This window comes from Phocoena sinus, chromosome 15, assembly GCF_008692025.1.
Source record: "Phocoena sinus isolate mPhoSin1 chromosome 15, mPhoSin1.pri, whole genome shotgun sequence".
NCBI lineage: Eukaryota > Metazoa > Chordata > Mammalia > Artiodactyla > Phocoenidae > Phocoena > Phocoena sinus.
Window position 1 is genome coordinate 51,708,667 of NC_045777.1, and position 22,385 is coordinate 51,731,051.

A 22,385-nucleotide genomic window follows, 5' to 3' on the forward strand; every position below is an offset into this window, starting at 1 on the left:
GCCGTTGCCTTCCAAGACCTGCGTATTCCCGTCATCCCTTTCCTGCTGCCACCTTCAGATGGCTTGGCCCGGGTCCCAGAAATCCTGGGCTGGTAGGGGAAGAGAGGCTTGGCCCCAGTGCTGCCAGCTCTCTGAGACTAGCTGTTTCAGTTCCTCTTCTGAACGAAGAGCCTGGGCCTCTGGACTATTTCCCATCTGTCAGTGGGCTGCGTGCCCCTGCCCCAGTACCCCTCCCCTGTTGGCCTGTGAGAGCAGGAGCCCCCTGTGGTGCTGCCCATGCTGGTGTCCATCGGACAGTTCTGGATGGGGATGGCTGTGCACCTGTCTCACGTGTCAGTGTGTGTTCCTGGGGCCTGCGGTTGGGGATGCCCCAACATTCCCTGCAGTCCCTTCTTACTATAAGTGGGCTTAGGCCCATCTTATCGTTGACATTAAGACACTGTGACCCTGGGACTTCCCTGGTGGCACAGTGGTTAAGAACCTACCTGCCAGTGAAGGGGACATGGGTTCGAGCCCTGGTCCAGGAAGATCCCACATGCCACAGAACAACTAAGCCCGTGAGCCACAACTACTGAGCCTGCACTCTAGAGCCCACGAGCCACAACTACTGAAGCCCATGCGCCTAGAGACCGTGCTCCGCAGCGAGAGAAGCCACCGCAATGAAGAGTAGCCCCCGCTCTCCGCAACTACAGAAAGCCTGCACACAGTAACGAAGACCCAACACAGCACCCCCCCCCAAAAAAAAAAGGACACTGTGACCCGGGCCAGAATTGGGCAAGATGCGTTCCCTGGGTGGGGGGATGGAGAAGGCCCCCATAGGGGAGGTAGGGATGCAGGCCTATATCCTCCAACATTTCGGAGGCCTGCCTCCCTCAGGCTGGGCCAGCTGTGGTGGCCACGGTGTCTGCCCAGAGCTCCACCAGCCTGGGCTACCTCTCTCCTCCCAGCACCACCTCACGTGGGCCCCTTTTTGGGCCTGGTCCAGGGTAATCGTATCTCAGCTTGTGTTCCCATCTGTAGCCAGCCATGGAAATGCTTTGTTTTATTGTCCTTTTAAACATTCAAATGGTTAAATTCAAAGTGAGCAATGCAGTGGCCCTTAGTGCCATCGCAGTGCTGTGCAACCACCACTGCTATCTAGTTCCATGACATTTTTATCACTCCATAAGGAAACTCATTTAAGCACTTGCTCTGCATTTCTCCCTGTCTCTCGTTTTTTTTAAAGGTAAAATATGCACCTCGTAGAAAATCAATACAGTACGGGAATATCCACAGGGGGAGGTCTCCCTCCCAGTCTGGTCTCGGGCACCCACCGCTGTCAGCAGGGTCTGTGCACTTCAGGTAACCCACCTGTGCACTCTCCCCACCCTGCTGCCTGTCACTTAACTGCATCTCAGGGGTCATCCACCTGCTTCCATCTCATCAACGGCTGCCCAACTTTCTGTGGTGTGGATGGTCTGTAATTTAAGCACAAACAGGATCCTGTCTCTCCCCTGCTCAAACCCTCTTTATCTTTTGGGACTTCCCTGGTTGTCCAGCAGTTAAGACTCCATGCTCCCAATGCAGGGGTCCCGGGTTCGATCCCTGGTCAGGGAACTAGATCCCACATGCCACAAATAAAAGATTCCACACGCGGCAAAGAAGATCCCGCATGCTGCAACTAAGACCCGGAGCAGCCAAATAAATAAAAAATATATATTTTAAAACCCTCTTCATCTTTAAAATATATATATTTATTTATTTAGTCTGTGCTAGGTCTTAGCTGCAGCACGTGGGCTCTTTAGTTTTAGTTGCAGCATACAGAATTCCCTGACCAGGTATTGAACCCGGGCCCCCTGCATTGGGAGTGTGGTCTCAGCCACTGGAACACCAGGAAAGTCCCTCTCTTCATCTTTTAAGCCCTCATTTAGAGATCACCTGCTGGGGGCCATCTGAGCTTTCCAGGCTCCTCCCTCCTTTGTAGCTGATTTGGCACTGGGATGTCATTGTCCTTGAGTCCAGCCCTCCCAGGTAGGGTAGGAGCTGTCTTCCTCAATCTTGTATCCTCAGAGCCTAGCTCAGTGCCCGCACTCGGTAGATGCTCAATAAGTGCCAGACGAGTGGCTTAGAGTTGAAGGCTGACTGTTGGAGTGGAGGGAGGTCATACTGGCCTTCAGGGTGCTGAGCCCAGACCAGGGCCGATGGTGCCCACCAGGGCTGAGGATTCATCCAGCACACTTTCTGAGAGCTTGCTCCCTGTGCCAGGCCCGGCGCCTGGCCCTGGTTTACTGTAAACCCATAGGATTCCCCCTTCCTTCCTCTGACTGGCCCAGGGAGAGTCACACACTGCCCCCTGGCCGTCGGGGCCAGCCCCTGGGCTTCCTGCCTGCTGCCAGTTCTCAAAGAGTTTTAAGAATCAGTCAGGCTGGGAATTTCCTGACAGTCCAGTGGTAAAGCCTACGCGCTTCCACCTCAGGGGGCCCGGGTTTAATCCTTGGTCAGGGAACTAAGATCCCACAAGCAGCTCTGCTTGGCCAAAAAAAAAAAAAGAGAGAGAATCAATCAGGCCCTTTCTCATCAGCCCTCAGAGTTGGGGTCAGTGGGAAGTGGGGGGCTGCTCCATCTCTGGGATCACCCCAGTCCTCCACCTCTTGCCTCTCTCAGGGCCTGACATCCAGCTGGAGCCACTCAGGAAAACACAGTCTCCCCTGCAGGACTGGCTGCCCCGGCTGTGCCCCTGTCCTGCTTGTACATAGACATTTTTTATTTTTTAAAAAAAACCTTGTATCTTTTTGTAAGCTCCAATTATTTTAATTATACCAAAAAGTCATCTTTATGCATCCCGCCCCTTCCCCCTCTGATATTGCAACTATATTTTTTGTTCCATCTCCTCCCAGCCTTGCCTGGGCCACACTTAGCTCTTATCTAGTCAAGTCAAGAGAGCCTGGTGCCCTCTCCGAGCATCACACCCTATGGTATGTCTTCATGGCTACTCGGAAGAATGGGACTGTCCGCTGGGAGGAGATGCTCTGCTTGGACACCTTGTCTGCAGTTTCCTGATATTCTTGATAAGACTGCCATGTCAGGCTGCAGGACTCTCTCTTCTTTGAAATGGCTTCCTCAGGATTCCAATTCTAATCATTCGAGGCCCTTTGTCACTTTATTCGTGGTCTCCATCTCCCCAGCCATCTCCTCCTTCCCTGAGGTCTCTGCAAAGTGCCATTAGATTTCTCTTTCCCACCATCTTTCAGTCCAGACAATGGGCCTGTTCATCCCCGTTAGAACCCTCGGGGAAGTTGGGACCTCACCCTGCATCTCTCTATACCTCTCCCTATTGGGGTCTCTGGCTTGAGTTTCCCAAAGCCCCTCCTTCTTTATTCCTGGAAATTCCCACCTGCACAGTGACAGGCCAGGGGCTTTTGACACTGTGATTTCACTCCAGGGGCTGCACAACTGTGAGGGAGAAGGCAGAGGTGTGTGTCCCTGGCCATTCCCTTACACATCCCCTGGCCCACCCCATCCCCGGGCCCTGCCTGATGCTGGGAGGCCAAGGGGAAGGTGACCTGGGTCTCTCCTGTCCCTGTCACTGGTTACCAGACACTCCCTGATCTCCTATGCAGGAAGCAGGAGGTGTAGTAAGCCGCACAGGCTAGGCTCAGCCTGTGGAGTTTGAGTTTCAATTCCACTACTCGCTAGCCGGCTAACCCTGGGCAAGGTACTAAACCTTCCTAGGCCTGTTTCATCCACAAAATGAGGGTAATGGTTATATCTTCCTCAAAGGATCATTATGAGGATTAGATAATGCCCCCAAATGTTTAGAGGGACATTGAAGGATTCCGGGACCAGACTGACTGGTCAGATGTACCAGTTAGGAAGCTCCCATGGTGACAGGGTGAGGAAGACTGGACAGGCAGACCAGGTTGGAGGCTGTGAGAAGACCCAGGCCAGAAGTAAACACCTGCCTCAGGGGCAGCAGCAGCAGTGAGGCAGGGGCAGAGCTGAGAGCTGGGAAGCCACAGAATCTCGGGGCCTGGTGAGTAATGAAGAGGGAGCTGTGACTCGAGGGCTGCTGGTGTGGCAGTGGCTGATGGCTGTGCCTCTTGCCGGAAATGGAAACAACCAAGTGGAAGCTGGTGGTGATACGCCGGGAGGTGAGTTCAGTTTGAGACATGCTGGTTTGAGGTGTCAGCACAGCCCCACTGGAGACCTGCTGTGACTTCTCACACCAGAACTTCGGCAGAAAACTAGAGGACGGTGAGCAAAGCCGACCTGCCCTCTGAGCCTGAGGGGGGAACTGTATCCCTGACCTCCCAGCCTCAGGACTTCAGCTGTGCTGGGGTTTGTGTGCTTTGCCACCACTGTGCTTTTGGCTGTGCAGCTTCCCGAGGGGGGCTGTCCTGTATCTCTTTTCCTTAGTCTGAATTCTGCCCCTGCATGCAGCCTCCCCGCCCCCCAGCCAGTGACAGCTCCCTGGTCTGGGCTCCCCGGGCCCTGGACCCTGAGCGCCTGTAATTATGGGGACTGGGCCTGGGGCAGACACTTGGGCATTCACTTGCTCGGACAGCTTCAGGTCTGGAAAGGTGCAGGTGATCACCCAGGGTAGGGCAGGGCAGGGGGAGCCCTGGGAACACCCGGGACCTGCAGTGAAGCTGAGGCTTCAGGGCTTGGGTCCGTCCTTGCTCCTCCTTGTGACTCCAGGAAGGAATGAGGGCGTCAGGGCAGATGGTGGTGAACTGGAGAGAGTGGGGTGTGGAGAAGTGGGCAGCAGGCCGCGGCAGCAGAGAGGCCCATTCAGAGAGCCTGATGAATGTTCCTCAGCTTAGAGAAATGGCGGTCACCAGCAACCTTGGCAAGGACAAGGAGCTGGGGAGGAGGTGGAGTTGCTGAGTGAAGATTCCTCTTTCCAGAAGTTGGTCAGGTGGCAGAGGGTGGTGGGGAGGGCTCTAGCAGAATGGTGGCCTCCTCTCTTTTGAAACACGACAGACATGGCACTTTGAGGGCTGCAAGTTCAGAGGGGGGCAAACTCAGCCTCACCGAGAAGAGGCTGTGAGGGGGGTTCCTGTCATGGAAGGTGGGTTTGAGAGTCCAGTGGTAGGGCCAGGCCAGGGGAGGTGACCCCACCACCCACATGGAGAAGGCTGATGACAGCTACCGCTCAGGCTGTTCAGGGAAAGTGCTTTAACGCTGGGACGAGGGCTTGGGGCTCAAGGGAGACCCAGGACCAGATGGCAGCTACCCAGGGCTCCTGAAATGGATGGGACAAAAAGGCAAAGGGAACCAGAGCTGGTGGGCAGAGATAAGGCAGCCAGTTGGGGTGCCAGGATGGTCACATGGAATCATCAGGGTGGGGCCAGTCCCAGGCCAGGCTGCCTGCTGGGCTGAGAGGGAACCACTTACTGCTGCTCCAGAAATAAGGGCAGCCCTGCATTTGCGGGCTTTGTGTGGGAACAGGCAGGATAGGAACCCCAGAAGATGTAGAAATCCGGGGAAGCCTTCACAGGTTGCAACACTGACAGGGCTTCAAACCAGTCGTGCTTACATTTTGAGGGGCAGAGACAACCCCTCCAACCGTAGTCTGGGTCCCTGATGCAAAGGAGGGAACAGACACGGGGGAGGGGGCTCCTCTTCCTCGGAAGCCAGGGGAGAAATCACCAATTGCTGGGTCGGGGCCTGGTGGGTCTGGAAGAGTCTGGGGACGGTTTCGGCGGGGTGGGGGTGGGGGGCAACGGGAGACACAGGATTTCGGCTCCGCCTGCTTGGACTCTCAGATCACCCCAGGAAGTATAAGGACGTTCGGGGTAGACGGCAGTTCTGGGTCCCCGCGGGCTGGGCCGTGAGAACTCCTCGGCCAGCCTGCACACTGAGAACGCAAAGAAAAACGACGCTCGGAAGCGAACACCGAATAGTGCCGCGCAGCCGCAGAGGAGGTGGGACCCCTCGAGCCCCGCCCCATATGCTAATATGGCGCGCCACCGCCCCGCCCCGGCCCGGAGACCGGACGGGCCCAACGCCGCAGGGTTCGAGAGGCCGGCGGCGCCCGACAGCGCACCTGAGGAGGCCGAGGTGGGGCGGGGCGCAGAGGTCCAGGCCGGCAAGGCGACAACACAGTGCGTGGGCGTCAGCGGGCCGCTAGGGGGCGTCCCGGGGCCATGACGCCCCCTACCGGCGCTAAGTGGTATGGCCCGCAGGGGCGGGGCCCGGGTCATGTGACGCGGCCACGGCCGCCATTTTGTTCTGCGGTGCTGGTATTTAGAGCGCAGCGGCTGACGGCCGGGATCGCTTTCCCAGCCGCCTGATTGCTCGCTTGGTACAGCTCGGTGCTCGCAGCGCCCGGCCCGACCTCGCCCCCGCCTCACCGCAGACATGTCCGAGGCCAAGAGCGGCCCCGAGTACGCTTCCTTTTTCGCGGTCATGGGCGCCTCGGCCGCCATGGTCTTCAGCGGTGAGCGCCGTGGCAGGAGGGACCCGGGAGGCGGGGGGCGCGCGGGGCTCGTGCCTGCTGCTCTCCGGGGTTCGGCGTGTGACGTCACTGTGACGTAATTTCGAGCTGTTGAGGGTCCCGGGTCTCACGTGACTGCAGGCCTGGGCCGGGGCCTTGAGGGCTGCAGGGGGCCGTCGGGTGTCTGGAGGGCAGGGCATGCGGGCTAGGTCCCGGTGTGGGTCCCAGGGTCTCCCGGGGGTCCCCGGCTGGCCCGCGGCCAGCCGGTCGTGTCGGTGCGGGGGTGGGGCGGCGGCGCCGCTGCCATCTTAGCCCCTGGAGAGGCGGGAGCGAGGCTGGGGTGGGGGCTCGCGGTCCTGCGTCTGCTCCGCACCCGCCCCCCCCATCCTGCGGGCAGGTGTGACATCACACCTCAGAACGATCCCCCGACACAGGGCCGACTCTGTCCGTGGGCGGCGCAGGTGGGGAATCCGGCCCTGGCGCTCCCCGCCGTGGTCCACAGCCCTCGCCCTTGTGGCGGCCTGGCCCGTCGGCGGGGGTCAGGTGGGTCTGCACCTAGGCAGGTGCTTCCGGTTAGGGCTTGTCGGTGTTTCCCAATACCCCTGTAGGCGGTGTGGGTTGGTTAGAAAAACTGGGTTGAGAGGTTGGTCTTGAGAGCCGGCAGGGACCCAGAGGTGGGAGTGGAGTTGGGGGGTGGGGGTGGGTCAGACAGGCCGAGGGTGTAGTATGGATGTCTGGGAGACAGGCCAGCCTCAGCACTGCGTTTGCAGACGCTTGTCTGGGTGAGCGAGGTAGCATGAAGCCTCAGTGTTGAGGGGATTGGTTTTTTTTCCATAGAAGGAAGTCTTCAATTCAGGCCTGAATGAATGAATGACCTTTCTCCCTTTCCCTGAGGCCTGGAATTGGGAGGGGCTGCCCTAGGAATGGAGAAGGGGCCTTGCAAGGTTTTTGATGGCACCTTGGTTTAGAAGTTGGGTCTTATCAGTCCTGGGGTGTAAAATTCAATGAAAATGGGCCCTTCTGGGAGAAGAGCACTTGGGCCCGGCCAGGAATGTGGAACCCAGGGAGGTGAGTCCTGACCCAGCTGCAGCCCCTGTGGACTGGTCTGGCCTGGTCTGGTCTAGGCCTTCTGAGGTAGGTCTGGCTTTGGGCTTTGATGACTCGCCCTGCCCCACCCTGTGTGGTGGACTGGAGAGGCTCCCTATGCAGGTATGTGGAGGGATTGAACTCTAAACACTCTCTGCTGACTATAAACACTAGTGGGGTGGGGGCTTGGGGCCTCCCTCTGCCCAGGCGGGCCTGCCTGCCGGTCACAAGCTGCTGAGTGGGCCCTGACCTTGCCATCATGTGTGAGTAAGGGGTCATTTGTGGTGGGAGAAGTGGCCTGTACTTCCCCTTTTGTCCTAAGCGACGCCTACTATTTCCACATCTTCCAGAGCTGCCTGCTCTCCCGTGCCTCCCAGCAGGCTGCTGTACCCCCTTTTCCCTCACCCTTTTCTGCTCTTTGCCTCCGGAATGCCTCCAGGGCCAGTGCCTGGCCACTTGTGGGTTGTTGATTGTCTGTCATTGACCATTCAGCAATTCTCCATTGAGCTCCTACTATGTGCCAGGCACTGGGGGACATTGGTGAACAAAACAAGAACCCTGCTCATGTGGAACTTGAAATCTGGCAGAGTTTACACCCGAACCCTTTTTCCATATCCAGCTCCTGGCCTCCTTCTGGTCACCAGGTGCCTCTCTTCCTGTCCTTCTAGAACTTACTTGGTACTTTTGAATAGAGCCTGACCAGCAGGTCTTTGGAAGTTACTGAGACAGGGTATCACTGGTCCAGAGGTATTTTGCTTGCCCCAGGCTCCTGGGAATTGGGGCCACCCGTTCTGGTTGGCTCGTATGCAGCTTCACTCCTGCTCCCCTCCCTACATGGGGCTTACTGTGGCCCTACAGTAGCTAGCTTCTTACTTGGTCAGTTGGGCCAGGCTCTGACGTAATTTCTTTCTCTAGAACCTTTCTCCAGGGCCTGTCTTCGTCTACTTCCTTGTGCATTCCTGAACAGTTCTCAGGCCTCAGGTGCTGCTGCTAGGGTGAGTGCAAGCTCTGTCCGCTGCTCCTGGCCCAGATTGCCACTGGCCTGCCTAGCACTTGGCTGACTGGGCTTCTTACGACTGAATGAGGTCCACTCCCTCTCCCAATCCCCATCACCCATTCCAGCTTCCCTTTTTTTCTTAACTTACGACCCAAGTCTTGTTTATTTTTTCTTCATCATGTCTTCCACGGAGCCGTCAGTTGCTCCTTTTCCATATCTTCTGTGACTTCCTCCCTACCAGTGAGCCACTGGTGTTTGGCGCTATGTTCACGGAACTGTGTCCTGATTCCTCTTTCTGTTCCCTGCTCCATCTGGAGCACCTTCAGGCTTGGACTCTGGAGCTGGCATCCAGGGTCTTCCCAGCCCAGCAGCCTGGGCCAGGCTGCTTTTCCCTCTTGATGGTCATCCTTGTTTCTTCCCTTTGTTCCTCTTGTGGCTTCCCCACCCCCAGGGGAAGCACAGCCACATGATCTCCATGCTGCACTCTACAGAGAAGGGCCCAGCTCACTTGCCAACTCTCACCCGCTCCAGCCTTGCAGCAGGGCTCACTGCCTGGGGCGCTGGCTTCCCTGTAATGGGGTCTCACCCAGTGCCACCTATCAGTCTGTGTCCTCGTCCTTGAGTAATGAGCCCTGGCGCTGGCCTGGTGTGGTGCTGGGCCCGTGGTAGGAGGCTGAAAAATGCACTGTTGCTCCACGAGCAGCTTGGTGAAGATTGGCACCTGAAGGCTGGATGTCGGGGGTGTGGAGGGGAAGCAGTGAAGGTCCTGCTGACCCCACCACTGCCTCCCTCCCTCTGCTCCCTATCTGGTGTCTCTGCTCTGTGTGGTCTGGAATCTTCTTCCTCTTGCCTCGCCTTTCTGTGACTACCTACTCACTATCAGCCCTCCACTCAGTTGTCACCTCCCTTGTGAAACCTTTCCCCAGACCTCCCCACTCTTCCTGGAACATGTTGCCATGCTTGGAGGGGCTGCGTCTATCTCTTCATCAGGCTCAGAGCCCTGGGAAGGCAGAGCCCCTCTGACCTCATCCCTGCTCTGCAATGAGCACAGATTAGTCATCTTTTGACAGCCCAAACAGGTGAGTCAAAGATGCACAGGGGGCTTCCCTGGTGGCACAGTGGTTGAGAGTCTGCCTGCCGATGCTGGGGACACGGGTTCGTGCCCCGGTCTGGGAAGATCCCACATACCGCGGAGCGGCTGAGCCTGCGCATCCGGAGCCTGTGCTCCGCAACAGTGAGAGGCCCGCGTACCGCAAAAAAAAAAAAAAAAAAAAAAAGATGCACAGGAATGTCTGGGATTGTCCTGGCCCCTTCCACCTCTGACCCATGTCAGCATCTGCTCAAGCCGCACATTGGGAGCCTCGAGGGTGGCGACTGGAGTCAGGACAGCTGCCTGGGCCCCTGTGGTTCTCTGTTGTACTTGCAAACGTTTTTCCTAGGCTTGGAAGACAGGCCAGGAGAAGAGGGGCTTTCAGGAAGGCAGCCCACCCTGGGAAGAGGGAGGAGGGATAGTGGCAGGGGAGACAGGAGTCCTGCAGTGCCTAGAGCCTCCCCCCCACCCCAGTACCAGAGGCCTCAGCACAAGCTAGGCTTCTCACAGGTCTGCAGGGGCCTTGGGGTTGGCCTGGGTGATGGCTTCACAGCCCACTGTCTTTCCTGTACCCTGTCCTCTCTTTGACTTGCCCTGTCTCTGGTGGTTCAGAGAGAATTCTCCCTGAACTAAAGGGTCCTGGCCTGCTCTGTGGCTGAGGGTGCCGAGAGCTGCCTTTTCTGGCAGAGCATTCAGCCTGTTGACAGACACACTAGCCCTTGCTGCAGCGTGTCCCTGGGCTGGGAGTTGTGGGAAGTGTGGTGGGCAGGGTGGGGAGTGGGCGAACCTCTGGCCTGAGAGGACGAGAATTGCCAGGCCAGCTTCCCCTGACCCTGCACTGCAGTGGCTCTTCCAGTGTGTTGTCTCTGCACTTAGTTCCAGGGCTTGTGGGCTGACTCGGGCTCAACATCTGGGCTGTTGACATAGCTCGTGCTTTTCCAGGCCTTTCCTGACGTGGGAGAGTGCCTGGTGGGACAAAAGGTGCCCAGAATCTGCAAGGCTTCTGTGCCCAGCTGCCTGTTTCCCCACGTGACAGGGCAGCCTGTCACAGCTCCCCCTTTTAGGTCTGAGGCTCCATGGAAGCATGGGATCTATGTAGCAGGCATGGGGAGTGCTGTTGAGCCTGGGTTGGGATTTCACAGGAAAGCAGGAGCCCATATGGGCCAGACAGCCATGAGGGTATCTGGTGGAGGAACCCATACCGTGGGTTCCTTGAGTGCCCAGCTGTGGCTGTTCCTCTGAAAGCCACCTGCTCCTGGCTGAGTGCCACTTTCGTCTTGCCCCTTGCCGGTGATAACTTGCGTTGGCCTTCGAGTATGCCAAAAGCTGCCCCCAGGGTCCTGGCCACAGGTGCTCTGGGCTCACCTCATCTTCTCCCCCTCAGCCCTGGGTGCTGCCTATGGCACAGCCAAGAGTGGCACCGGCATCGCAGCCATGTCTGTCATGCGGCCGGAGCTGATCATGAAGTCCATCATCCCGGTGGTCATGGCCGGTATCATCGCAATCTATGGCCTGGTGGTGGCAGTCCTCATTGCCAACTCCCTGAATGATGGCATCAGTCTCTACAGGTGAGGCCTGGGTTGCTCTCCCTACACCCTGCCTGGGGTAAAGCCACTGTGCGGAGCCAGGAGGGGTCCTGGGTGGATGGCTGGTGACCCATGCCTGCTGCCTTCCCTGGCTGTTGGCTAACATCCATCCTGTGTATTCTCTCCCCCAGGAGTTTCCTTCAACTGGGCGCTGGCCTGAGCGTGGGCCTGAGTGGGCTGGCAGCTGGCTTTGCCATCGGCATCGTGGGGGACGCCGGCGTGCGGGGCACTGCCCAGCAGCCCCGGCTATTCGTGGGCATGATCCTGATCCTCATCTTCGCCGAGGTGCTCGGCCTCTACGGTCTCATCGTCGCCCTCATCCTCTCCACAAAGTAGCCTCTCCGGGCCCACCAGCCACAGAATATGATGTAAAGACCACCCTCTCCTCATTCCAGAACGAACAGCCTGACACACACACGCACGGGGCAGCTGCCTGCCAGTAGTTGGTCTTGTAAATGCGCAGTGTCCTAGTGCCCATTGTTTGTTGCCCCCAGCCTTGCCCCTGCCCGCCCCGTGCCGTGGACATCTGGGCCCACCACTCCCGGTCCAGGCCCCTGACCAGTGAGGATGCAGGCCTCTGGCCGCCCCCCACCCATCTGCCCTAGAGTGCTCTGTGTATAAGGATGAATTAGAGTTGTCATTTTCTCTTCACTGGATGTTTATTTATAAAGATATGACCTGTTCATACGTCTATGGAGCAGTCCTCTGTCTCCCAACTCTATAGTAATCTTAGGTAGACTGTTGCGTTGTGCGGTTACCGTTTGCCCTGAGACGTGTTGGATGGAACCACCTCCTGCCGCCCTGGCTGCCAGGGCCGTGGCGCAGTGTGTTGGGCCCACTGGGCCCTGGCGCCGAACCGTGTCCAATAAAGTTCTCGGATGTGACTAGATGCCTGGGTGTGGGTCGCTTGTTGGGTCCCGGGGCTCGCGGGTGGCGGGGCCGGGAGGGAGGGGCCGAGGGCCGGGCCACCCGGGAAGACGTCACCGCGTCATTGTGTACTGCGCTGGTCACGTGGGTGCCCGGATCACATGGGCACGCCTCAGCTGAGGGTCACGTGCGCCCGGCCAAGCTCTAGGCCGGAACTCGGCGCGGAATCCGGCGCCTGCCGCTTGGTTGGGCTCAGGATGCGCGGCGGGCAGGGCGCGGCGCGGGCCCCGGTGATCCAGTTCACCAACTGTCGCATCCTGCGGGGCCGGGCGCTGCTCAGGTGGGCGCGGGCCGGGGCCGGGGCCGGGGCTGCCCTGGTGGGCTCCGGGGCCGGTGATGCGAACCTCCGCCCCGCTCTGTGCGCAGGGAGGATCTGTGGGTGCGCGGGGGCCGCATTCTGGACCCAGAGAAGCTGTTCTTTGAGGAGCGGCGCGTGGCTGACGAGCAGAGGGACTGCGGGGGCTGCATCCTAGCGCCCGGCTTCATCGACGTGCAGATCAACGGTGGGGTCCGGAGCCCGCGGGGCGGGGACCCAGAGGAGGAGCTCTGAGCACCGTGTGATCCCTTCTTGTCTGTACTGCAGGTGGGTTTGGCGTTGACTTCTCTCAGGCCACAGAGGACGTGGGTTCGGGAGTCGCCCTGGTGGCCCGGAGGATCCTGCCGCACGGAGTCACCTCCTTCTGTCCCACGTTGGTCACCTCGCCACCGGAGGTTTATTGCAAGGTGAGGTCAGGCTCCCAGCCTCCAGTGAAGGAGGCCCCAGGAACACCCAGCCTCTTAATTTTCAAATCTGATCTCTTTCCCTCACGAACACCCCTTGGCCCTTGAGTCTGGCCTCACCTGCTGGCCTCCCTCCACCTGGGCTTGGGGGTCCCCTCCCCTGGGCTTTCTCATCCAGGTGTTCCTCCGCCTGGTGTGCCACTGCGGGTCTGACTGTCCCCATGGGCTTCCGCATTCGCTGCCTCAGCCACCTGCCATACGCCCTCCCCACCCTGCAGTCTGGCCGCTTCCAGGCACCTCCTTGACTAAGGCTGCTGGGGACTCTGTGATTGCCACATCCTTAGTTGATCATGCCCCACCACCGACCTGTGGTATGCGGTGCCAGTGGACAGCTCTCCAGGAAGAAGCTCCATCGCCTGCCCCAGGCTTCCTCTGCTGCTCCCGCATGCACCACCACACTTCTTTCTTATCTGCAAGTCTTGGGATTCAGTTGTCCACGGTCCATTTTCCTTTTAAGTTTTACTTTGTACGCAGGTTCTCCGGTTTTGCTCTTTGCCACGTTATGTTATTTGATCTTGTTTTCTCTGTTTGTATATTGTTCTGTTTCTCTGAATTTCTGAATTGTAGCTGGCACACAACATACGTGTTTGCTCCTTAGTATTTATCCCTTTCTTAAAAGCACGGGTATTCCTTTATTCGAGTACCATGGAGTCCTTGAGTTTGGGGAATTAACACGGTTTCCTTTTAGTCTACCTTTTATGTTCTAGTTTTGTAGTTTTTCTCCAGACCAGGATCCATCCCAGGATCCTGGATTGTGTTGCCTGCTGTGGGGTCCCCTTCTGGGTGTGTGCACGCAGACTCAGAGCCTGGAGCTGGGGGACGTTGGCTGTGGACCTGGGTTCGGTCCTGGCCCCCTGACTTTGTGTATCGTCTGGGAGACTCGGGACAACGTTATTTGTTTCTGAACCTCAGTTTTTTCAAGCCTTAAGTAAGAATAATAACGGAATGCATCTCTTAGGATTGGGCGCTCAGCACTATGCTTGGTTCATAGTATGCCCTTGGTAAATGTCAGCTATGGACATCTTTCCGGAAATTTCCCCGAATATCTCACGACAGAGTCAGATGTCAAAAACCAATCTCGTTTTCCTGCTGCAAACTGGCCCCTAGTTCTGTGTTTTCTCTTTCAGTCATCAGGCTGTAATTTCCCTGCCCAGGATCCAGGAACATGCCTACCCTCTTGCCCCCTCTTCTTTCTCCTCCCCTCTCCTGGTCCCCAACAGTGAGGCTTAGTGACTCCTAACCCAGTCTCCCAACTGCTCTCCCAGCCCTGGGTCCTGCCAGAGTGGCCTTTCCTAGGTGTCAGGCTCCGCACAACACTCATGTTTCCCCCAACCTCCTGCAGGGTTGACCAACCCTCCTAAGCATTCCTTCCCCACCTGCATTTCAGCCATTCGAGGCAGCTCCCTCTTCTGCCCCCAAGCTCTCCGCGTGGAAGGCCTCTGCCTCTCTCTCTCCGTCCTGTGTAGCTCCTCTGCTGCGCGCTGCCCATGCCGTGCTGTCACCCGCTGCCCCTGATTTCAAGCAGCACCTTCGAGCATCATGATATGAACTGTGGGGCTTCTTCCCTAGGGGAAGGAGTTTTGGGCCAGTAGGGCTTCTGTCTTACGTTTTCTTCCTGTCACTCTTCATAAATGCTTACAGGATGAAAGCCTTGGGAGGCATAGAGTAAACTGATTTATGGTGGAAATCATGGAGGGCTTTGAATATGAAAACTTTGATACCAGTATCACGTTAGAAACTAGAGAACTGTTCACTTGGATGTCCCCACACACGCCCCTCCCTTCGTTCTGCCCCATCTCCCTCCAGGGACGTTTCACAGTGGGCGGAAACAGATTGCTACTTTGTCAGAAGTTCTTCAGGTCCACTGAGACCACCTGCTCTTTTTCTGGGGTCTCCTCCTCCAGTCTTGCCCTTTCCTACCCTTCCAGGAGGAGGGTCTGAGCGCGTTGTTCTCTGCTTCAGGTCCATTGTCTGCTGAGTCAACATCAGGCACCTCCTCATGGTGGCAGCCAGGCCCTTTCCTCAGGCCCCACACGCCCCTCTACACTTTCACCTTTTCCACTGCTTTCCTGCCTTGAACGTGCCTCATTCCCTTCATCTCCAGACTGTTTTGTCTACTCAGTGCTTTCTAGCATTCCCTTTTAAAACTCTGTTCTAGAAAAATGCAGCCATTATTTCTTTTTTTAATTTTAATTTTTTAACCCTTTAGTGAACTTACGTGAATCACACGGCTTGTTAGGAAAAACAGCAGCCCTTTGTTCCCACCAGTTCCCACCTAGAGGTAATCACTTTCAACTCAGCTGACCCTTGGAATTTGCCCCCATATCTCTAGAAAATGTGCTAGTACTCCTGCTCAACTTTTTGGTTTAGGGCAGCGTAAATGTTGCTTTCCACCAGGAAAGATAAGAGTTAGCTTTCTGTTAGCCCTTTCAGGCCCATCTCCTGCCCTCCAGCCCCCCATTCTCCCCAGAGAGTCACACAAGTGACTTTGCCTCTGGTGTCTAGATCCGGGCACAGTGTGGCTGCGCCATCGGTGCCTGAGCTCTCCGGCCACCAAGCCCTGCTTCTGCCCCTTGCTCTGCCTGGACTGCGTGCCCTCCTCCTGCGTCAGCCCTGCTTCCTGGGCCTGCAGTTCAGCGAGGCCAGGCTGGTCATCCTGTCTAGGTCCAGACCCTTTGGTGTGCAGCCCGCTGTGTCCTAGCTGCTGTCTGACGGGGCCCTTGAGGGCCTTGGTGCCATGTACCTGCCCCCTGCTTGGGAGCTGTCTCCCCGCCTCTAGGTCCTCTCAGGCAGGGCAGGTTTGCATCCCTGAGCACCTGTCATTTCTTTCTTTTTTTTTTTTTTTTTTTTTTTTTTTTTTGCGGTACGCGGGCCTCTCACTTTTGCGGCCTCTCCAGTTACTGAGCACAGGCTCCAGACGCGCAGGCTCAGCGGCCATGGCTCACGGGCCCAGCCGCTCGGCAGCATGTGGGATCTTCCCGGACCGGGACACGAACCCATGTTCCCTGCATCGGCAGGCGGACTCTCAACCACTGCGCCACCAGGGAAGCCCACCTGTCATTTCTTGATGTGCTGTGCTTTCCCGTGGTTGGGGCTTTCGACCATCTTCTAACACCTGAGGGAAGGCCAGCAGGGGCTGGGCTCTGAACTCTGACCTCTGACCTTGACTGGGCTGTGACCTCTGGGTGCTGGGCCGTGGGGGGCAGGGCTTTAACAGCTGGTTCCCCCCAGGTCCTTCCTCAGATCCCCGTGAAGAGTGGTGGTCCCCATGGGGCAGGGGTCCTCGGTGAGTGGCTGACCCCTCTCCCCACCCCTACTCTGGGAGGCTCCTTGGGGACCTGTTGGCAACCCCTTGCCTTCCAGATGCCCAACTGGGGAGGGAGGGCGGGCGGGCAAGAGGGGCCAGGGTGGGGGCTGCAGGGCAGGGGGCCTGCTGGAACCATCCCATCCCCTCCCCTCCCCCCAGGAGTGCACCTGGAGGGCCCATTCATCAGCCACGAGAAGCGGGGTGCACACCCCGAGGCCCACCTGCGTTCCTTTGAGGCCAACGCTTTCCAAGACTTGCTGGCCACCTATGGGGGCCTGGACAACGTCCGCATCGTGACACTGGCCCCCGAGTTGGGCCGCAGCCACGAGGTGATCAGGGCATTGACGGCCCTTGGCATCTGCGTGTCCCTAGGTAAGGGGGTGTGTCATCACCTTGGGGGCCAGCCCACCCGGAGTCCTGGGCTGGGTGCCGAGTCTGAGTCTGGGTCGCCACAGGGCACTCAGTAGCTGACCTGGGCACTGCGGAGGAAGCCGTGCAGAGCGGGGCCACCTTCATCACCCACCTCTTCAACGCCATGCTGCCTGTGAGTGCCACCCCAGCTCCTGGCGGGAGGGTGCAGGGGTCCTGCTGTTGCTCAGCGCCCCCCGCCTGCCCCTGCCCAGTTCCACCACCGTGACCCAGGCATCGTGGGGCTCCTGACCAGTGATCGGCTGCCCCTGGGCCGCCACATCTTCTACGGGATGATTGCTGACGGCATACACACCAACCCTGCCGCCCTGCGCATCGCCCACCGGGCCCACCCCGAGGGTGAGCGGCCATACAGGGTGGGAGCCAGTAGGAAGACCAGGCCGGGCAGCTCCTGAGGCCCCTTCCCCTTGCAGGGCTGGTGCTGGTCACTGATGCTGTCCCTGCCCTGGGCTTGGGCAATGGCCGTCACACGCTGGGGCAGCAGGAGGTGGAGGTGGATGGCCTGACAGCCTATGTGGCAGGTGAGTGACCCCTGTCCCGAAGACTGCCGGAGTGAGGATAGTCTCTCAGCCTCTCTGGTGGGATATAAGAACCTGGGTGTCCCCTGCCGACCCACTGGGCCCTCGGGTGGCCCAATGTGCCTGGTACCCTTGGCCTCCCCAGAACCTGCCCTTTCTGCTCTCAAGGCACCAACACACTGAGTGGCAGCATAGCCCCAATGGATACCTGCGTCCGGCATTTCCTGCAGGCCACAGGTTAGTGAGGCTGGGGTGCGTGTGCCGCATGTGTGTGTGCGCGCGTGTGTGTGTAAGTGTGTGTGCTGGGGCAGAGGCTACATCTGGGAGTAGCTGGAGGGAAGAGTGGGGACCACCAGGGCCTGTCTGCATCTGGTGGGGTCCCCAGGGGATGGGCACTAGGAATGTGGCCAAGGTCCCGCCTGCAGGAGCTCATGGCAGAGGGAGAGGGCTGCGAGCAAGCGGATGGCTGGAACCCACAGTGACAGGCACTGAAGCCACGGCACCCGAGGGCAGGGCCTTGGCCTGGGGCCTGTGGGACTGCAGGATTGGCAGGTGCAGAGCTGTGGAGGGCAGTGGGGTGGGGGCAGCACTCCAGGCTCCAGGGTTGGGCTGCTCGGGGGCCTCTCAATGGGGTTGGCATGTTCTTGGGGAGGTGAGGAGGGTGTGTCTGGCAGAGGCTGTGGTGGGCCAGGCCCTGTGGGGCTCTTGGCAGTGCCTTGGGGCTGGGATGTCATGCAGGGTGCCATGTGGGGGTGGGGGGCACCGTGGTCCAAGGTGCTGTTTGGAGCCACAGGGAGACGAATTGGGAGGCACAGACAGCTGTTGGCTTGGCTTGGGGGGTGAAGCAGAGGATGGAGAGAATTGGGGTACCCAGCAGTATCCTCAGGTTGGGGGGAGGGGAGGGCCTCGTCACCCTGCTGCGGAGTCCTGGGGTGTGACCTTAGGATTTGGAGCTCTGGGGCTGGGGGGGGGAACCCTGCTGGGTACCCTCTTCCTGCCACTCACCCATCCCAGCCCTGCAGGGACCTCACTGACAAAATGCTCTAGACCCAAATGTCTGCAGGCCCCTCCCCTTGGCTTCCAAGAAAAGCACCCCTCCAGAAAGGAGGACCCCAGGCATCATGAGGCCACCCAGAACTCGGTGCTCTGCCGCTGCGCCCCCACCCCCGGCCCTGCCTGCCCTGAAGTCAAATGGCAGAGCCAGCCAGAGGTTGGGGGTAGTCACCCATTTGTGCTCCCTGAGCAGGCTGCAGCGTGGAGTCTGCCCTGGAGGCTGCGTCCCTGCACCCTGCACAGCTGCTGGGCCTGGAGAAGCACAAGGGGACCCTGGACTTCGGGGCCGATGCAGGTCAGCGCCCAATGAGGGGCGGCCTGGGAGTTCTTGGGAGGCCTGGGACAGAGCCAGGGAGGCAGGTGGGCAGGAGGTGGGCTCTTCCCCTCACCTAGGTGGCTTTGCCTGGCCAGTGGCCTCGGTCCGGCCCCCCTTTCCCATCCGGTAGGCCAGGCCTTCTGGCATCTGAGACGGGCCAGGCAAGGGTCTGCGGGAACATTGTTGGCTGTTCTCTGCTGCCCGGAGTCTTGCTTCTGGGGCCTCAGTCTGTGATGGGCCGGGATGTCCTGCACAAGTCGTGTGCCGGGCCTTGGTTTCCTGCACCCGGGCCTTGGGGTGGGGACGGTGGCAGCCCTGCCCCTGCCTGCTTCTCACCACCCACCTCTGACCCAGACTTTGTGGTGCTCGATGACTCTCTCCACGTCCGGGCCACTTACATCTCGGGCGAGCTGGTGTGGCAGGCAGAAGAAGCCAGGCAGTGACTGAGGACCGCCGCTGGAGGGGATGCCCAACCCCAGCTGGACACTGTCGGCTGTGCCATCGAGGAACTGGTCTCCAGAGAGTGGTGGGGGCCTCCACCCGGAGGCGGCTGGCTTGGATAAACATGTGCCCCATCGGGACTCGCCTGGTCTCTGAGTTTTTTGCTTCAAAGCGGGGCTTTTGCTGTTTCTGTCCTCACCTTGGTGGCTGTTGGTGGTTGTGCTTGGGGCTGGTGTTTGTGGCTCAGGGTTGGGAGTGGCCGGATTCCAGCTCCACCCTGCCCGTGGGGTTTATGGGACTCAGTGGGGGCAGCAGGCCCCCTCTCTGTTAGACAGATGTGTCTGAGGCCTGCAGACCCACAGGCAGATGAGCTAGCTGAAAATGAATGGAGGGCAGGAGGGGGAAGCCATGGACTACGGGCTGGAAATCCGGCAGGAAGGGGCTTGAGGAGTGATTGTTCGGCTTCAGCAGTTTGCCTGTGGGGCTGAGCTAAAGGGTAGGTGCACCTTGGAATGTTTAACAGGAAAGAATGGATCAATGGTCATGGAGACAAGTTAGGGAACAGGCTGGGAGGAGCCGAAGACAGGAGGGGCCTCGGGTGGGCACTGCAAAAGGTTTGGGAGGCTGGTGTGTGTGGGTGTCCTGTGCGTAGTTCTCTGCACCCCTGAGCTGGGTGGGCCAAGTGGAGGCCCAAGGCCACAGCGCTGGACCTGGACACGGCACCGGGCACTCCTCTCCAACCTTCAAGAGGAATCTGCACTGGCCTTGGGGCCCCTGGGCTGACCCCGGTCAACTTGCCCAACCAGAGTTTCCACTGCCTTGAGCCCTCAGGATAATTGAGGCTCCATTTCTTTTGGCTTCTTTTCCAAACAGCTCTACTTCCTGACCCAGCTCCTGAGTGGGTAAAATGATCCGCTTGTACCCTGGTGTTTACACAGCTGTGGGTGACCCTGCCTGGTGCTGGTAGGCAGCTTGGGGGTCCTCGGTGTGTATCCTGCACCCTGCCACTGTGTTTGTCCATTAGTGTCATCCTGCAGCCTCCGGTGTCCTCAGCCTTGGCAACAGTCCCCCCACATTGGGAGCACAGGCTCTTGGGCTCCCTGGGTAGGACAGCTTTTTTTTTTTAATCTCTGCATTTTAATTAATTTTACTTATTTTATTTTTGGCTGCACTGGGTCTTTGTTGCTGCATGCAGGCTTTTCTCTAGTTGGCGGCGAGTGGGGGTTACTCTTCTTTGCGGTGCGTGGGCTTCTCACTGAGGTGGCTTCTGTTGCGGAGCACGGGCTCTTAGGCACACAGGCTCAGTAGTTGTGGCTCTCAGGGTCTAGAGCGCAGGCTCAGTAGTTGTGGCGCACGGGCTTAGTTGCTCCACAGCATGTGGGATCTTCCTGGACTAGGGCTCGAACCCGTGTCCCCTGCATTGGCAGGCAGATTCTTAACCACTGCGCCACCAGGGAAGCCCAGTAGGACAGCTTTGAGGCAAGGAGAGTGGGCTGTAGGGGGCCTTGCTGGCTCTGAGGACAGCCACGACACAGGCGTTGGTGAGCCCCAGGTCTGGGGTTGTTGTCCTGACTTCCGCCCATTTGGGTCCCGCGGTGGGCACCCCTCTCCCCCTTTCACACAGGAGCAGCCCTTGGTGCAGGAGGTCAATGCACGTACAATGGGGCACCATTGTACGTGGCCAGGCCACTGCCCCTCCTGCCTCTGCCTCAGAGCCACTAAAGGAAGTGTCTCCAGGCCCAAGGTGACAAAAACGGTTGTGGGTCCCAGCTGTGTTTGATGGTGAATAGGCTGGGAAGAACAACCACGTGATGCAGGCCTGAGGGATGGCCTGGGGTGGGGGCCACCTGCAGGAGCCCAATAGGGAGGAGCCTTTACAGTACCCACCAGTGCCAGGCCTCCTAGTGCTCTAGCGTGTACTAGTACTCCTTCCTTCTGTCCACAATCCAAAGGGGGTTCCTGTTTGTCATCCTTATTTCTCAGCTGGGGAAACGGGGGCACCAAGTCCCAGAGCTGGTGAGCACTGGGGTGGGGACGTGGCCTGGCCTGCCCAGCTGCCGGGCCTCTGTTAACCCTGCTACCATGCTGCCTCTCTGGGTGGAGAATCACAGAGGGGCTAGTTGAGATGGTGGTCAGCAAGAGTGACACCAGGGAGAGTGGGAGCGAATGCTGGGCTGGAAGCGAAGGGAACTGCCCCACAAAGGCCCAGTGCACAGGCTTAGTGTGTTGATGGAACACAGATGGATGCTAGGGCTGGAGGAGGAGGTGACCTGGGGGCTTTAGTGGAACCACAGTGTGGGGAGCTGGGCCTTGCAGTTGGCCTGGGAGTTTGGATTTTATTTGGGGTGTGGGGGCAGCCACTGGAGTTTGTTTTGTCAAATATATGTAACATTCACCATTTTAACCACTTTTAAATGCAAAGATCAGTGGCATTAAGTACATTCACATTGTTGTGCAACCATCCCCATCATCATCTCCAGATCTCCCCAAAGGGGAACTGCACCAAGGACACTCCCACTCCCACCCCAGCTCCCCCAGCCCTGCACCCACCTCGCTCGCTTTGGTTCTGAGTTTTGAGTCTGCTGGGGTTTATTTTTTTATTTTTTATTTTTTTGCAGTACGCGGGCCTCTCACTGTTGTGGTCTCTCCCGTTGCGGAGCACAGGCTCCGGACGCGCAGGCCCAGTGACCATGGCTCACGGGCCCAGCCGCTCCGCGTCATGTGGGATCTTCCCGGACCGGGGCACGAACCCATGTCCATCAGCAGGCGGACTCTCAACCACTGCGCTACCAGGGAAGCCCGAGGCTGCTGGGCTTTAAACACAAGGATGCCCTGCCATTTTAAGTGCTTCTTCTGGTTGCTGGGGGTGTGGGGGTAACAAGGAGACCCTGAGGGACTGGCTGTCGGGTGGCAGTGGGGCCAGAGACAAAGTACGGGGACAGGCTTGCTCTGGTGTGGGTGTGGACTGGGGGGGCGGGGGAGGTGACACCAGGTGTGTGCCTGAGTCACTGGTGGGTGCGGGCGACTTTCACTATTTGGAGAAGCTGGAGTGGGATCCGGGGAGGTGACCTGGGAGCTCCCAGCTTCTCTTTTGGTGTCTTGTTTGGGTGTGGGTGGGAGGACTCAAGGGCCCAGCGTTGGTAAGAGAGGCTCTGCAGGGAGGTGCTCGGCCCACGCGGCCGCCGCGTCGCGACTCCCCCTGGGTGGGGGCGGGGGACACCTGGCTGCGGAGCCTGGGTGCTGCGAGGCTTCCACTGGACGCTTCTGGACTGTGCCGAGCGCCTGCGGTTCGAGTTGGAGTCTCATCGCTGAGGGGTCCCTCCCGAAGCCTCGGGCTTGTCATCGGGATGACGGGCCTCCTAGGCCCCGAGCTCACCGGGCACCGTGGTGGGCCATTAATGCGCTCGGGGTCGCACGCTGATTCGTGCAGGGGTTCC

At 58.7% G+C, this 22,385-nt stretch overlaps 2 protein-coding genes across 2 annotated transcripts; both read left to right on the forward strand.

Moving 5' to 3' along the window:
• The first annotated feature begins 6,200 nt into the window (after positions 1–6,200).
• On the forward strand, positions 6,201–12,066 carry ATP6V0C (ATPase H+ transporting V0 subunit c). Its single transcript, XM_032605988.1, has 3 exons — positions 6,201–6,421; positions 10,976–11,159; positions 11,309–12,066. Exons 1-3 carry the CDS (start codon positions 6,343–6,345, stop codon positions 11,511–11,513), a joined length of 468 nt encoding a protein of 155 aa, XP_032461879.1. The 5' UTR covers positions 6,201–6,342; the 3' UTR covers positions 11,514–12,066.
• A 156-nt stretch (positions 12,067–12,222) lies between these two features.
• Positions 12,223–19,088, forward strand: AMDHD2 (amidohydrolase domain containing 2). Its single transcript, XM_032606927.1, has 11 exons — positions 12,223–12,384; positions 12,471–12,607; positions 12,688–12,827; positions 16,116–16,170; positions 16,351–16,563; positions 16,647–16,735; positions 16,815–16,959; positions 17,034–17,141; positions 17,307–17,375; positions 18,385–18,486; positions 18,862–19,088. Exons 1-11 carry the CDS (start codon positions 12,302–12,304, stop codon positions 18,948–18,950), a joined length of 1,230 nt encoding a protein of 409 aa, XP_032462818.1. The 5' UTR covers positions 12,223–12,301; the 3' UTR covers positions 18,951–19,088.
• The last annotated feature ends 3,297 nt before the right edge of the window (positions 19,089–22,385 follow it).